Source organism: Symphalangus syndactylus, chromosome Y, assembly GCF_028878055.3.
Source record: "Symphalangus syndactylus isolate Jambi chromosome Y, NHGRI_mSymSyn1-v2.1_pri, whole genome shotgun sequence".
In the NCBI taxonomy this organism is placed as follows: Eukaryota; Metazoa; Chordata; class Mammalia; order Primates; family Hylobatidae; genus Symphalangus; species Symphalangus syndactylus.
The window spans coordinates 10682195-10699652 of NC_072448.2; the positions used below are offsets into that span (position 1 = coordinate 10682195).

Below are 17458 nucleotides of genomic sequence, written 5' to 3' on the forward strand. Positions count from 1 at the left end.
CCTCCAAGAAAGTTTCATTCCTTCTGTTTTTCCAAGTGTTCTGCCACAAATTCTTCAGTTCTCAAAGCTAACAGAACTTTTACTAGTTGCCTAATGCATCAATTCCATAGTTCTGAAAGCATGGGCATGAATGTCTGAAAACCTGAGGTATGATCACTAATCTGCTATTCTCTGAACTTCTCAACTGCATTTTCCTCCTTGAATAAATCAGACTAAATTAGTGACACCACAAATTGTGATCACTGAGAAATCTCTAAAGGTTTTTCAGAAGTAGAGAAGGAAGCTATCTATGACTTTTTAAAACTGTGACTGAATTCTAAATATATTTAATTGGACATTACATGAAGATGTTGTGTACTTAACTTCTGAATGCAGGGAAGATAAATAGAAAATCACCTGATGCATATGCGAAAATTTATCAGCTTTACAAAGACATATAATACCATTCTATGAGCACAAGTTTATCACAATATTTTGTCCTTTACTGTCAACAAAAGAACACAGCCACATGATATAGGAAAAATCTATATTCTTTCCAAATTTTCTATGAATCTCTAGCTAAAAGATCATGACATATATGCAACAACTTATCAGCTTTCAGAGCTTTAATTGATATTCATTATTTGTGGGTTCTATGTTATTTAACTCATGAAAATTTATATGTACACAAAATCAATTCACAGTTATTCACAGACCTGCACAGGGCAGCAAAAAATTTGAGCCACTGGATACACACTCCCAGCTAATGTTAGAAGAGGTGAGCCTTTCTCTGACTTCATGTGTCAAGTACTCTAAACAAGCAGGCTTTTCCTGCTGTATGCAGTATCACATTTTTCTTATTTTTACTCTTTTGTTAGTAATTTCGCTGTTTAAAATCACTATCCAGCTGGGTGCAGTGGCTCACACCTGTAATCCCAGCACTTTGAGAGGCCAAGGCAGGCATATCACTTGAGGTCAGAAGTTTAAGACCAGCTTGGCCAACATGGTGAGACCCCATCTCTATTAAAAATATAAAAATTAGCTGGGTGTGGTGGCACATACCTGTAATCCCAGCTCCTAGAGAGGCTGAGGCACAAGAATCACTTGAACCCAGGAGACATAGGTTGCAGTAAGCCAAAACTGCACCACTGCACACCAGCCTCGCTGACAGAGTGAGATTGTTTCAAAAAATAAAGCTGGGTGCGGTGGCTCACACCTGTAATCCCAGCACTTTGGGAGGGAGGCCAAGGTGGGCGGATCATGAGGTCAGGAGATCAGACCATCTTGGCTAACACAGTGAAACTCCATCTCTACTCAAAATACAAAAAAACTGCCGGGTGTAGTGGTGGGCACCTGCAGTCCCAGCTACTCGGGAGGCTGAGGCAGGAGAATGGCGTGAACCCGGGAGGTGGAGGTAGCAGTGGGCCGAGATCGTGTCACAGCACTCCAGCCTGGGTAACAGAGTGAGACTCCGTCTCAAAAAAATAAATAAATACATAAAATAAACACATAAAATAAAATAATAAAATACAATATAAAATAACAAAATAAAATGAAACATTAAAAATATATAAAATCACTAACTAATGTATAGTGCCAAAGAGCTGTCTGATGTTCCTGAGTACAAAAAGAATGTGATGTGCCAATGTGCCTAATACAAAAAGAATGTGATGTGCTTCACAGAAAAATATATTTCATTCACGCATGAGTTACAATGCTTCTGGCTTTGAGTTCAATGATAATGAATCAACAATTTAGATTTTAATAGGGATCTTTAAACAGAAATGCATATAAAATATAGTTATGTATTGATCAGCTAACAACGCTGTGATCAAAGGCTAATAGGAACTTTATCCTCTATTTCCCTTTAGGAACAATAGTTCAGTATTTGCTAATTCAGTTTTCACAATGACTTTATAACATTAATCTAAATGACAAGAATCTATATCCATTGTGAAGCAACTTCATTGTTTTATACAGACACACACACATACACTGAGTCTGAGTCTAGTGGAAAATTTCATTGTTCACTCAAAAGTCATTTTGGAGCAGGTTGTTTAACTTTTATGTAATTGTATGATTTGGAGTGATTTTCTCATATTAATTTTTATTTTCATTGTACTCAGGTCCAAGAGTGTGTTTGTTATGACTTCTTGAGAACTAAAAGTGAGAAAGAATGAAAACTGGGTTGGTCCCAGGCCACGCTGACTACTATCCTCCATGAAACATACACTATGGTCACTAGTTTATATAAATATTCTACTTTATACTGGTAAACAAACAGTATTTCCACATTACAGATTAAGAATCTATATACTTAACAAATGCCCTTCTCTAGGCAACAGAAAAAAGCTATAATCAAGAATCAGGGAGGGAGAGCACTAGGAAGAATAGCTAATGGATGCTGGGCTTAATACCAAGGTGATGGGTGGATCTGTGCAGCAAAAAACCATGGCACATGTCTACCTATATAACAAACCTGCACATCCTGCACATGTACCCCAGAACTTAAAAGTTGAAGGAAAAAAACACTGAACTCCTTTTTAAAAAAAAAAACAGATTTTTATATTTTCAAACTATACTAACACTTCAAATTAAAGAAACATCATCTTCAATTTAAACAGCAACAAAAATAGGCTCATCCATAAATGAAATAAAACTATAATTTTTGGAGAAGCGTAACTCAAGAACCTATTAGTGGGAAGCACCCATTTTATGTTCTTATACTCTACGTACCAGGACAGAGTATTATAATTTCACCCAAGAAAGTGGAAGGCAAACAAAAGAAGAAAAAGAAACATAAAGTTTGACATACATTATTAGTCATTCTTGGAATAATAATAAATGTACAGGAACCAAAAACACAGAGCCAAAATTTTTAACAAAAGTGGCTGCCAGTACAACAGGTAACACATTACTTACTTGAAAGAAGAATAGAAGAGAGAAAGTTATGAAGGGCTGGAATCTCAGTTAGCTTGTAATTGGAAAACTTTCAACTCAACATGAAATGTAAAATATAGATGAATGTCTCTGTATTCATTTTCTTTTCTTCTCTACTATTACAAGTGATCAAGTTAACCTCTACCTCTAAAAAGACTAATTCTTTTTTTCTTTGAGACAGAGTGTTGCCCTGTTGCACACACTGGAGTGCAGCGGCACAATCTCAGCTCACTGCCACCTCTGCCTCCAGGGTTCAAGCAATTCTACTGCCCCAGCCACTAGAGTAGTTGGGATTACAGGCGCATGCCACCATGCCCAGCTAATTTTTTGTATCTTTAGTAGAGACAGGGTTTCAACATGTTGGGAGGCTGGTCTTGAACTCCTGACCTCGTGATCCACCTGCCTTGGCCTCCCAAAGTGCTGAGATTATAGGCGTGAGCCACTGTGCCTGGCCAAAAGACTAATTCTTTACATGCCAATATTGACCTGAGAGAACATTTAATCAAGAACTTAAATGTCAGCGTTATTCTTCTCTGAACTTAATGTATTTTGCCCAATGTCAGACCCACCATGTGCCCAAATCACAACACAACACAACAAAATAACCTTCAAAACAATTTCCTTGGAGTCTTTATTCACGTCACAGACAAAAATTACACAAGGTCTCTTCCCTTCTTTTTAAATAGAAAACGTTAACTAAATTCTCAATCTTAAAGACTTTAAGAAATTTAAAAATATATGCCAGGAGCAATGGCTCATGCCTGTAATCCCAAAACTTTTGGGAGGCCAAGGCAGGCAGATCACCTGAGGTCAGGAGTTCAACACCAGCCTGGTCAACATGTTAAAACCCCATCTCTACTAAAAACACCAAAACTAGCTGGGAGTGGTGGCAGGCACCTGTAATCCCAGCTACTCGGGGGAGACTGAGGCATGAGAATCACTTGAACAGGGAGGCAGAGGTTGCAGTGAGCCAAGTTAGAGTTCATGCCACTGCACTCCATCCTGGAGATACAGCAAGACTCTGCCTCAAAAAAAAAAAAAAAAGAAAAAAGAAAAAGAAATTAAAAATACATATTAAGTGACTGCTACATAGCAAAGATAGACAGTCCCTATTTAAATCTACTTCTCAATTCAGGGTCTTTGTTTATTAGCTCTCAAGTTTACATATTAAACACACAAAAAAAATCTTAAATGTGTACTAGAAAAACCTATGTATTTTTCTTCTCCAATTGTTTCCTTTGAAATATTACACTTTAGGTCAGGCATGGTGGCTCACACCTGTAATATCAGCACTTTGGGAGGCAGAGGCGGGTGGATCACTTGAGGTCAGGAGTTCGAGACCGGCCTGGCCAACATGGTGAAAACCCATCTCTATTAAAAATACAAAAATTAGCTGGTGTGGTGGCGCATGCTTGTAATTCCAGCTACTTGGCAGGCTGAGGCATGAGAATTGCTTGAACCCAGGAGGCAGAGGTTGCAGTGAGCCGAGATTGTGACACTGCACTCTAGCCTGAGCAACAAAACAAGACTTTGTCTCAAAAAAAAGAAAAAGAAATATTACATTTTAATCAAATTGTACATCTAAAAGTTTATAAATAAGCATTACTAGTAAAAGTCACCTGCTAAAATAAAGCCCATTTAACAAGTACTAAGAATTTCGGGCCGGGTGCGGTGGCTCATGCCTGTAATCCCGGCACTTTGTGAGACTGAGGCAGGTGGATCAAGATGTCAGAAGATTGAGACCACCCTGGCTAACATGGTGAAACCTGGTCTCTACTAAAAATACATAAAAAAATTAGCCGGGCGTGGTGGCGGGCACCTGTAGTCCCAGCTACTTGGGAGGCTGAGGCAGGAGAATGGCATGAACCTGTGAGGCGGATCTTGCAGTGAGACGAGATGGTGCCACTGCACTCCAGCATGGGTGACAGAGTGAGACTCCATCTCAAAAACAAAACAAAAAAAAAAAAAATTCCGTTTACCATTCATTGACTTCCTCTGCTACTATTCCCCAACCTACTACATTATTAGGAAGAAGACGTTAGAGAAACTTAAATAAATCTGTTACTATAAACCATTTTTAAATGGCAAAGTTCCAGCTGAAGCATAAATATCCCATAGAGCATGCTGTATCAAATCAAAAGTACATTTCATTAGTAAACACTGGCTTAACCTAACAAAAAATGAGGTACATCAGATACTCTACTGCTAAAGCACACAAGTAGTATACTGCCACCAACTCTTCCCTCTAATCCTAAAATAGTCAACTGTTCTTTCTACTACCCATATTTGGTGGAAAATATACCTACCTACTCTCTACCAATATGTTTACTTATATCCAAAAGTTATAAAATATTCTTTGGTATGGGAATATTGGTGTGAAGGAAAAATGTTCTAATTTCCCAAATAAATAATGCTCTTGGTCAGTGGCTTAGTACTATGAAAGGTACACATTTTTTATAGTTATCTTAAGTAACTTATCTCCACCTATTTTTTTTTTTTTTTTTTGAGATGGAGCCTCGCTCTGTTGCCTAGGCTGGAGTGCAGTGGTGCAATCTCGGCTCACCGCAATCTCCGCCTCCCAGGTCCAGGCAATTCTCCTGCCTCAGTCTCACTAGTTGGGATCACACGCACACGTCACCACACCCAGCTAATTTTTGTATTTTTAGTAGAGACCAGGTTTTGCCATGTTGGCCAGGATGGTCTTGAACTCCTAACCTCAGATGATCCGCCCGCCTTGGCCTCCCAAAGTGCTAGGATTACAGGCATGAGCCACCACGCCCACCCCTCCACCTATTTCTGAGAAGAAAAATCATTTGACTGAATGAAAAAAATCTGCTGTACAGAAGGCTCAAACTGAGAGATGAGCTACCTGTATTCCTTTAGAATAACACACTGCTACAGATCAGACTTGCAATATTTTCTAACTATAATGAAAAATTTTAAAGAAAATCAAGGAATCAAATGAGAAAATATTGTTTCCCTGATCTTTCCAAAATGTCCACGTTTGTATAATATAGACAAAGATAACAAACTTACTGTCTTTCTACTGTGGTAACATTTTTAAAAACATGATTTTCACAAAGGCAAGCATAATAGCAATACACATGTAGGATATTATACATTTTACTCAATAATCTAATTTACGGCATATTTACATGAAATCACACACAATTTTCACATCTCTATTTAGTCTAAATTCTTTCTCACTGATTACTACGTTTATAAGTTTATCAGAAGAAAGTAAAAATCAGAAGTATCCCTGAAGAAGGAAAAAACATTACAACTACAGGGCAAACGTTAAGTCAAGCAAGAAATTTAAAAAGAGAATAACAATACCTTTTGAATAATCTTCCAACAAGAGGTTGAAGTGACCTAATTGGCAGAAGAAGTCAGAGTCCACTTTTCCTTCAGCTTTTAAGATTAAAGATTCGTAGCAGTGAACAGCCTAGAAATAAAAATTATAAACATTAAGAAAAAGGCATGTCCTTCCTGGAAGAATACATACCTCTGCATGAAATTCTTAAAGAAATCAAAGCAACCATAAATGTATGTCATTTCTTCCACAGGCACAGGATTAAATTCAGCATTTCAGAGAGGAAATAACTTCCCTTAAGAATTTACTACTGAAGAAATTAGATCCCAAGGATTCTTGGTAAATTTTGAAGTCTTCATCAGTATACCCATATTAAAAGGAGATGACAGAAGCCAAAGTAATGATGGGCTGACAGGACAACTGCATCAGTTTCATTAAAAAGGGCTAACTTGAAGATAAATCTTTTGACTCCAGCTGTTTAGAGGATCTAAAGTGACCTTGATGGACAGTGGAAGAAATCACAACATGGAACTCCTTGAATAAAAATTTATTGACTTTAAAAATAATAATAAAAATAATAATAATTCACTAATGAAGCTGATAGTCATGATCTAAGTACTTTTCCATCTTGAAAAAGACAATATATCATATGCTCAATGAAATAAACTAGCAGCTCGTTAATAACTTTATATAAAAGTTGCATATCTAAATTCTTATTATAATCCTTATTTACACAACAAAACTACTCTCAAATAAGCACTGGAAGAACATTACTGACTCTGGTAGCCATTAACTACATGAAATTTTTGAACATTTGGAATGTGGAGAGCCCAAACTGAGATGTGCTGTGTTTCAAAGATTTCACACAAACTTTGGTGGGGAGGGTGGTTACAGGTTCAGATCCAATCTTTGAACTTTCAGGAGTCTGCAGAAGGAAAAAACTGAATGAAAACATTACTAAAACATCAGAAAGAACAGTGTTCTGGAATTTTGCTGCAAACAGAGTTGTTACCACAGATCTTGAAAAACTTAACTTCTTCTAACTACGGTCTTAGTAACATGCAAAAACACCTTGTTATTTGCAAAGGAAAAGATGCTCAGTATTTTCAAGAATAAATGAATTACTTGTAATGCAGAACAAAATGAATAAATCTGAAAGTAGGCTGAAGGAAAGGGGCAAGGCTAAAGCGCAGTATATTTTTCATAATCCCATTTACTTAATATTCTAGAAATGTAAACAATCTTTAGTGTCAGAAAGCAGATTAGTGATTACTTATCATTGCTGCCTCCTCTTTCTGAATTACTAAACCACTGCCTGAGTTTACTTGTACTAAGCCCCCACCCACTATGCCAGACCCAATACCAAGTACTTTACATAAATGTTCTTCCTTATACAAAATGCAGTATCCGGAAAAGAGGACTTCAAGTAATGGCAGCATGAAAACAATAGTGAATACACTCTACAAAAAAGAAGGGGTAATCGCAGCACTTTGGGAGGCCGAAGGCAGATGGATTGATTATGAGGTCAAGAGATACAGATCATCCTGGTCAACATGGTGAAACCCCGTCCCTACTAAAAATACAAAAATTAGCTGGGCATGGTGGTGCGCACCTGTAGTCCCAGCTTCTGGAGAGGCTAAGGCAGGACAATCACTTGACACCAGGAGACAGAGGTTACAGTGAGCCAATACTGCGCCACTGCACTCCAGCCTGACCAACAAGAGTGAGACCCCGCCTCAAAAAAAAAAGAGGAGGAAAGAGAATAAAGGTAAAACATAGAAAATTTTATTTTTTAACATTGCACTAACATTTACAGCAGCAAAGTGTTTCACAGTTTAGTCCACAAGTACCCTCCACTCTATGCAAATTTTCTTAAAATACATATCTAAAATGTCTAATTCACCACCAAACAGTACTAGACCTGAAAACAAACAGGTAAGTGTAACCCTATTATACTAAGTCACTTTTTTCAATCAACAAAAACTGACCCCAAATAAATCTATATATTGTATTTAGCAGGAACTTCAAAGTAGTTATTACAAATATACTTAAAGAATTAAACAGTGGGCAAATACAGGAGATTGAGGTTGCAGTGAGCTGTGATCATGCCACTGCACTCTACCCTGGGTGACATAGCAAGACTTGAAAAAAAAAGAAAAAGTGGGCAAAGGACAAGAACAGATCAAAAGAAGACACATAATAGTCAAAAAGCACATTTAAAAAATGTTCATCATCACTAATCATCAGAGAAATGCAAATCAAAACCACAACGAGGTATCATCCTACACTAGACAGAATGTCTATCATTAAAAAGATAAAAAAAAAGAGATATTGGCAGGGATACAGAAAAAAGGCATCTCTTATACACTTTCATAGAGTATTAGCACAACTTTATGAAAAACAGTATGGAGATTTCTCAAACTACTAAAAACAAAACTACCATTCAATCCAACAATCCCATTACATGGTATATACCCAAAGAATAAGAAATCATTATATCAAAATGATAACTGCATTTGTATGTTTACTGCAGCTCTCTTCACAATAGCAAAGATAGGTAATTACTCCAATGTCCACCAATGGATGACTGGATAAAGAAAAAGCGGCATATATAAAATTAAATACTATTTGGCAATTAAAAGAATGAAAATATGTCTTACGCAACAACAAGATGGAACTGAAAGTGATTATCTTAAGTGAAACAACTCAGAAACTGAATATCAGCACTAAATATTTAATACATCAATATAAATGATCAAATCCAAAAAAAAAGAAAACACTGAACAAAAACAGAGCTTCAGAAACGTTTTGAGATCACGCCAGGCATTACAATCTTAATATAACTAGAGTCTGACAGAAAAAATGGGAGAATAAAATAACTATCATCCAGGCCGGGCACGGTGGCTCACGCCTGTAATCCCAGCACTTTGGGAGGCTGAGGTGGGTAAATCACAAGGTCAGGAGTTCAAGACCAGCCCCGCCAACATGGTGAAACCCTGTCTCAACTAAAAACACAAAAAAATAGTTGGGCGTGGTGGTGGGTGGCTGTTATCCCAGCTACTTGGGAGGCTGAGGCAAGAGAATCATTTGAACCCGGGAGGTGGAGGTTGCAGTGGGCCAACATCGCGCCACTGCACTCCAACCCAGGCAAGAGTGCAAGACTCTGTCTTAAGAAAAAAAAAATAAGGAAAGAAAAGAACTATCATCAAAAATTCTATACTTCATTATACTATACTTTTACTAAAAAGCAGAATCATATTCCCAGATAAACAAAAGCAAAGAACTAACTGACAATAGACATACTTTACCAAAAACAAGTATTGTTTCACTCAGGAAAAAATTAAAATAGCAGGTAGTAATGTGAATTCCCAAGGCAATAACATGGTTGTGGGATGAGCAAGGAGTGCTGGGCCAACTGCTAAGTTTGTACCTAAGGGATACACCCCCTGATAACTGCTAATCTGTTTTTTGTATCTCTCTGGATTTGCAATTTTGGAGAAAGTAAGACTTCCTTGAAAAACCTGAGGGCGTTCATCACCACACCTACCTTGTAAGAAATGCTGAAAGTAGTCACACAGGTTAAAGAAAAATGATGTTAACCAGCACACAAAACCATTTGAAAATACAAAATAAAGGTAAACATATAGACAAATATAATGCAGATGAAAAAATAATGAATAAATCTGGTATCTAATATTTTAAGGCATAAAAAAATTCTAAAAAATACATTAATGGATCCCTAAAGCACAGATATAAAGAGCAGTTTTTATATGCAACTGAAATTTAGTTCTTGTCAGTTGACAAAAGATGATTATTGGCCAGGTGTGGTGGCTCACGCCTGTAATCCCAGCACTTTAGGAGGCCAAGGCAGGCGGATCACCTAGGTCAGGAGTTGGAGACCAGCCTGGCCAACATGGTGAAAGCCTGTCTCTACTAAAAAATACAAAAATAGCTATGTGTGGTGGCAGGTACGTGAAATCTCAGCTACTTGGGAGGCTGAGGCAGCTTGAACCTGGGAGGTGGAGGTTGCAGTGGGCTGACATAGCATGAACTTCAGCATGGGCAACAGAGGGAAAGTGCATCTCAAAAAGAAAAAAAAAACAAAGGTATAACTTTATGGAGCTTTATGTTACTGCCATGATAACTACGAAGAAAACCTGTAAGACACATGTACAAAGTGAAATGAAAAGAGAATTAAAACTTGTCACTACAAAAAAATCCAATGAAACACAAAGGAAGGCAGAAAGAGGAAGAGAAATAAAAAGGGTATGACATAGAAAACAAGGTAAACTTTTAGACAAATATAGTAACTATATTTTAAGGTATAAAAATGAAATGAAACAATGAAAGAAAATGGAATTAGTAAGTCCTTTCTTGTCAGTAATTAAATAGAAACAGATAATGCACCAATCATAATACATAGAGGGAATAACTGGATTTAAAAAAACAAGATACAACTATACATTGCCTAAAAGACACTCACTTTAGTCCTAAGGACAGGCACAGGCTAAAAGTGTAAAAATGAGAAAAGATCTATATTCTATTCTCTGAAGAGGGCAAGAGTGGCCATCCTGGAAGAGTGTACGTGCAGATCACCATGTCTAGCTAATTTCTTAGTTTTTTGTAGAGATAGAGTTTTGCCATGTTGCCCAGGCTAGTCTTGAACTTCTGGACTCAACTGATCCCTCAGCCTCCACCTCCCAAACGGCTAGGATTATAGGCAAGAGTCACCATGCCAGGCCAAGTAAAGCTTATAACAAAACGAGATCAGTGAGTACAAGAACAGCAAAGTACATTACTTTAAACATCTGCTAAAAGCTAAAGTCTGATTTTAAATCTGAATTCTAAATAAAATTACAAGATGCACTGCTGTGGTATGAATCAAATAATCTCCAAGTAACAACTCTGTCCTATTAAGAAACAGCAATGCAAATTTTTATTTTCATAAGCTAACCTTTACTGTGAACTTTTAAAGCCCTTCACACATTTATTCTACACTGATATTCTGGTGTTAGTCATCCTACCATTGAAAGGACTATTTGTTCAATCTAAACTGAGACAGGTCTTACTTCAACATGACCTTCATAAAAGTTTTCCATTCATGGCACTCTCAAGTTTGTTTATAAAATATGTAGGTTTAGGTCTTAATCTGTCGAATGAAACAATCTTACATTCTTTAAAATACAAATTAGCCCTATAGACAGCTCATTAAAATGGGATCATTCATTAGCATCATAGTAAGCTGCAATGCAAAAATAACCTTCAAAACTAAAAATTAATCTATGTCAGAACGAATATGTAATACTGTGGTTGGAAAGTACTAAAATTTAATTTTGGCTTACAGCATTATGCCTATAAATAAATTTTGCCACCTGAGTTACAGACATTCATGTCGGGCAAAACAATCTTATTTGGCAATTTAAATAATATCAAATGTTCCCTAGTTATTTCAATTTGCCTCTTTTAAAAGCTAGCTATTAAGTAATAAAGGTAGGCCAGATGCAGTGGCTCACTCCTGTAATCCCAGCCCTTTGGGAAGCTGAGGAGAGCAGATCACCTGAGGTCAGGAGTTCCAGACCAGCCTGGCCAACATGATGAAACCGTGTCTCTACTAAAACTACAAAAAATTAGCCAAGCATGGTGGTGGACACCTATAATGCCAGCTACTTGGGAGGCTGAGGCAGGAGAATCACTTGAAGCCAGAACACAGAGGTTGCAGTGAGGTGAGACCGCACTATTCCACTCCAGCCAGGGCAACAAGAGTGAAACTCTATCTCGGGGGAAAAAAAAAAGTAAAGTAAACCAATACCAGAAAAGTGGCTATTTATTCTCATATAGTTTGGAACTGTGCCTAGATATCAAAATATTTTCTATAATTGCTTCAGATATGTATGTCCAAAGGTGTACCCAAATTTTCTACTAGCATTCTTACATAAGGCCTACTTAATACTTTGTCCAGTAATACGTAAACAACAACGACCATAATTGTTTAGAAGACAACTTCCAAACTGTAAAATACTTTTTCCTGATGCACCAAATTAAAGACCTAATTCTAAATAACAAAACACGACATTATTTCTATAGTTGCTTTTTAACTCAAAACACTATTTTTAGAACTGAAAATGAAGTTCTACAGGTTACAGATCAGCAAACAAAACACGTATAATGCAAGATCTTAAATATCACCTTTCAAATATTACAGTATAAAAAACCACTCAAAGCATTTTAATAGGTGTTTCTCCTGTTAATGCCTCTAGCATTATATTGAAGGCATACTGTAATAGTAACGTTCTATTTGACAGAGTGAAACTCTATCATAATACAAACAAAATCAAACTAAAACATTTTCCAACATGAAATAAAAGTTACTATTGCTAAAATCTGCTTTTCACTTAATTGAACTGCATATTATTTAAATAAGAGCAAGTTAATAAGCTTCCACCAAAAAGTTTTTGCTGAAAAGTATTTACACTAATTCAGATGGCAATCTTGTAAAAATTAATAAAAATCTTATACAAAATTAGTTACAGAATTTTAAGGGAATCTATTGTTATAACCATCCTAATGGTTTTATATAAGGGTTCATGTGTAAGGTCAAAAAAAAAAAAAAATCAGAGAAACTAGTCATCGGGATAGAGCATCCTCAATGTCCAGAAAACTTTACAGGAAAAAAAGGATATTTATAACAATATTTTAAACCTTTAGAAGCTTTTAAAGCAATACTGACATTTGTAAAATCTATAAATAAAACTTTCATAGAAAACAAATACGAATAAAAACTGAAATATCAGTCACATGGATCATTCTAAGAATTTTTTTAAAAAAGTGATATACACAGAGCTCCGTGAGAAAGGGAAAAAAGTATTATACATACTGCAGCATAATTTGTCTTGGAGAACAGGTACTATGGTTTGAATATGTCTCCCAAAGTTCATGCATTGAAAACACAGTCCTCAATGCAACAGTGTTGTGAAGTGACATCTTTAAGATTTGACAACGTCATGAGCAGGCTGCTCTCATGGATGGGTTAATGTCGTCATAGTGAGGACAGGTTCATTACAGAGAGTTAGGCATGCCCCATCTCTTGCACTGTCATATACTTTCTTGCCCTTCCACCTTCTCCAAAGAATGATGTGGCACTAAAGCCCTCATGAAACGCAGCCCCTTGATCCTGGACTTCCCAGCCTTCAGAATCCTGAGCCAAATGAAGCGAAATTGAGTTAATATTTTTTTCATTTCAAAAAAGTCACTGCAGTTTAATGTACGGCATTACTCAGTGTTTTATGAAGCAACAGTTCTCCCCACACATAATGAAACCACTTTCTCATATTTAAAATGTTACTGTAATCAAAGTTGGAAATGATCAATATGTGAAAAAAAATTCCTTAAAATTTAAACCCCATATTGTCTATCTGAAAAGTTCATTCCAAACTAACATTTAATGTTAACCACAACCCACTGAGAATTTATCCAAACTCCAGCATATGAAGATTTAAAGTTCTCAACCAGTATTTTCCCACATTATCCCAGAAAACATCAAATTGCTTTTATTTCATTATCATAACTATTTTAAACATTAAGGCAGATCAAGAGTCACTGTTGCTTAAATCGTATCACTGATACTATAACATGTTTTTCATAAAGCGATTTTCACTTGCATAATCAAAGTTTAACTCGTTTCATTTATCAGTCAAACGAAGTGGATTTGCTAACATATATAATATATACACACACACACTATACACACTCATATATATTACATTTTAGTTTTCTGGTCATTCTTTGCCCCCAAAACAAACACACAAAGGGGATTATAGGTAAAAGAACTTAGCGTCTGTACTGAATTAAAACTACAAAGGTAAAACTTCTTGGCAAGCAAAATGTTCACCTTGAGAAAAAAATTAGTATTTCCTTCTCAAATGCAATAATAAGCTGAAATTCTTAACTGCTGGATTCAGCATCTAAAAGATGGCGCGACTGTTGTACCGTTCTTATTTCACGGGACCAACGGACAACATACAAATACTTTAACAACATTTTGTTCAGAGGGTAAAAAACGATACACAGAGGAATATTCCAGGGCCAAGTTACGCAACAATTCACGTGGGATAACTAAACGTGCCGCAACTAATAAGCACATATAGGTTTAAGAATGCTGCTGTCAATGTTGGAGATAACGCAAGAATTCTACTTTTAAATAATAATAATTTTTAATAAGCAACATGAAGCTACAGCAGCGCTCTTTACGGTCTACTCCTTGCTAAGGTTTCCGGGTTAATACCTCCTCCCTCTCGCCAAGCTTCCTCCTTTATTGCTCCTCCCCCTTTTTACCCGCCATCTTGGCTGATAGGAGCAGCCATTAACTGAACGATAGTGCCAACTTTTCACACAAACAACGAATTCTTTCCACTGTAAGCCTAACACCTAAGAAACAAGGTTCCTGAGTGGAAAAAGCACACACATTCATGAAATCACATTTGCAGCACTGTGGATGCTAAAAAAGTAAACAAATCACTAAACTTCAGGCTAAACATACACGCGTCAGTTTATAGGTCAAGTATCTACTGCAAACTCTTCACCGCTGTAACTTACTTGCTACTTACACTTAGGACACCAGGGATATTTTTTAAAAAGGCAAAAAAAAATTAAAATTAGACACCAAGAGCCAAATGCCAAAAGGCGAGGGGAAGCAGGAAGTTATGAATTTTGAAAACTGTACACATTCACAATTTGTGACGCTAAAATTCAGGAACAAAAGGCCCTAAAGTAACAGGCATGTTGTGTGGACCCGGTTTAGCCCGGTCCCAAAGCGCTCCGATTTTTTTTTCCTCAGGGTAGAAGGGAGGCTACAGCAAGGGGCGAAGTATTCCAGAGTACGGGGAGAGCAAAGGCAAGAAATACTTTTCCGACCCCTTGGCCATGGAGCAGCGCCAAAATAAATAATGGCTGGGCGGTAAGGGACGCGGGGCCTTGGTAGAGCAAAGTGCGGACCAAAGACACTGTCCGCGTCTGGTTGCTTTACCTTGCCTAGTAGGGTCTTCGTTCTGGCGCCATCTTCATGAAGCCTTACGAACCCGAAGAGACGGCTGTAGGGAGAGATATACAGAGCTTGTTAATGGTCTGAGAAAGCCAGTGACCTCGCCCTTCCCCAGTCCGACAGCGACAGATTGGTGAGTGCCAAGCTGAGGATGACCTCGTCACCAACATGGGCAAGCTGCGTCCAGGCCTTCCCGGAGAGTACCGCCAGCCAACCAAGCGGGTGATGGAGGTGCGTACCTGTCCATGCCACCAAGCGCCTCCCTCTCCTCGACTGTCAGGCTAAGGGACTCCTCTTCACTCTCGCGGCTCGCTTTTCCTGCCGCCATTTTCTTTGCCTCATCACCGAAGGCAACAGCGGCAGTAGTGAGCGACACTCCGCAGGATTTCATGGAAACGTAACAAATTTCCAAGTCCCACGACGATACCCAACCTTAATCGAGTAGTTGAAAAGACGCCTTCAATCGCTGCTTGAGACTGTGACGCCAATTTTATCGCCTCCTCGGCGGCTGCAAGGAAAAAACCTGAGGCAAAGCCGAAACCATCCGAAGCACACGTAGCGGAACTCGGCTACCTGGATCACATCTCGGAAACTACAGGGAAGGCAGAAGCTCGCAGTGCAGGAGAGCACAGCAGAATTTCTTAAAATCACAAACTTTGCCAGCACCAGCCCAAAGTTGTAATTGTATCACGGGCGAACCCCACGCAGCCGCCGCGACCTCCCCGTTTCCAACCAGTTAGTTGTAGCCAATCTAGGTGACTGATTCGTCTCACGTGATCTTTGTTGACTTACGTCAGGCGTGGCTCCACTGTACTCCTAGGCTGCTGGGACCCCGCCCATCCAGTTCGCCAAGGACGAACGTCACAGAGGCTAACTCTGAGTCTGACCGCTGGTTGGTTGATGGCCACGTCTATCGAGAAAAGGGTAGTCTCTGGGATGGAACAACCTGTAGGTTGTGCTAGTTAAATGCATTAGGTTAGAGAATGGAGTGTCTTTGCTGTGTGTTTTTGCAGTTGCGATACGCTTGAAGGGGGAAGAGAGCGTGGGAAGGGCGGCATTGGGCCTCACCCACGGGGCGCAAATGCGAAAAGAGGACACTATGGACTTCGGGACAGTCCTGAATGAGGCTCCCACTGTCACAAGCCTTGCGAATGCGAGACCTTGCAGGGCATGGCAGGGAAGCTGTGCAGGCCCTAAACCTTCACCCTCAAGACTTTTGGCCCTAAGGCCTTGTCACCTTCATAGGCTGGTTCTTTGCCCATTTTCTCTCCACTGACCAAGTCTAAAGAGAAGGCATATCTTATGACCTCAGTCGGTAAGCCAGGCCCCAGGGAATCAACGTGGCAACTGCATTTATCAGTTCATGAATTATCTAAGCAACAAACGATGAGCAAAAAAAAAAAAAGTTACTCCACAAATCCAAAATGTTTATTTCTATTGTAATGATAATTCCGTGAGGTCTCAGTAAGAGTAGGAGCTGCTGTGGACAGGAATTATAAGAACAGGCCGCGTGCGATGGCTCAAGCCTGTAATCCCAGCACTTTGGGAGTCCGAGGTGTGCGGATCACGAGGTCAGGAGTTCGAGACCATCCTGGCCAACATAGTGAAACCCTGTCTCTACTAAAAATACAAAAAAATTAGCAGGGCGTGGTGGCGGGCACCTGTAGTCCCAGCTACTCGGGAGGCTGAGGCAGGAGAATGGCGTGAACCCGGGAGGCGGAGCTTGCAGTGAGCCGAGATAGTGTCACAGCACTCCAGCCTGAGGGACAGAGCCAGACTCTGTCACCAAAAAAAAAGAATTATAAGAACAATAATTAAGACCTTCATCACACTTTCAAGATGCAGTAACCCTTAGAAAAGAAAAAAAGAAACACCACTTTTTTCTTACTTTCTCAATTGTAACCAAAATTATAAATAATAGGTAAAACAATTTATTTCTGAACCCCAAATATCTGAGAGAGGTCTTAGTCAATTTAAAAAGTTTATTTTGCAAGACTTACCCATGACACATTTGCCCAAGGTGGTCAGGGCACAGCTTGCTTTTGTACATTTTAGGGAAACATGATTGGTTCGGTCAAGTAAGAGGGACAACTCAAGCGGGGGCTTCCATGTTAGGAGTAGATAAGAGACAGGTCGGGAGCTGTGGCTCACGCCAGTAATGCCAGCACTTTGGGAGGCCGAGGCGGGCA

General features: G+C 38.6%; 1 protein-coding gene across 50 annotated transcripts in view; it reads right to left on the reverse strand.

Moving 5' to 3' along the window:
* UTY (ubiquitously transcribed tetratricopeptide repeat containing, Y-linked) overlaps nucleotides 1-16661 on the reverse strand; it is a 267961-nt gene extending 251300 nt beyond the window's left edge. For 28 of the 50 annotated variants that reach the window (XR_010119798.1, XM_063635454.1, XM_063635468.1 and 25 more), the window contains exons 1-3: nucleotides 15509-16034; nucleotides 15255-15318; nucleotides 6256-6364 (exon numbers count right to left, since the gene is read on the reverse strand). Coding sequence is in view for 49 of the 50 variants with exons in the window: in XM_063635454.1 (XP_063491524.1) it covers nucleotides 6256-6364; nucleotides 15255-15318; nucleotides 15509-15660 (325 nt within the window). In the remaining variant the exon portion in view is untranslated. Of the gene's footprint in view, nucleotides 1-6255; nucleotides 6365-15254; nucleotides 15319-15508 lie in introns of all 50 variants that reach the window. The other 22 variants (XM_055269631.2, XM_063635455.1, XM_055269629.2 and 19 more) reach the window with 4 other exon arrangements.
* Between the last annotated feature and the right edge of the window lie 797 nt (nucleotides 16662-17458).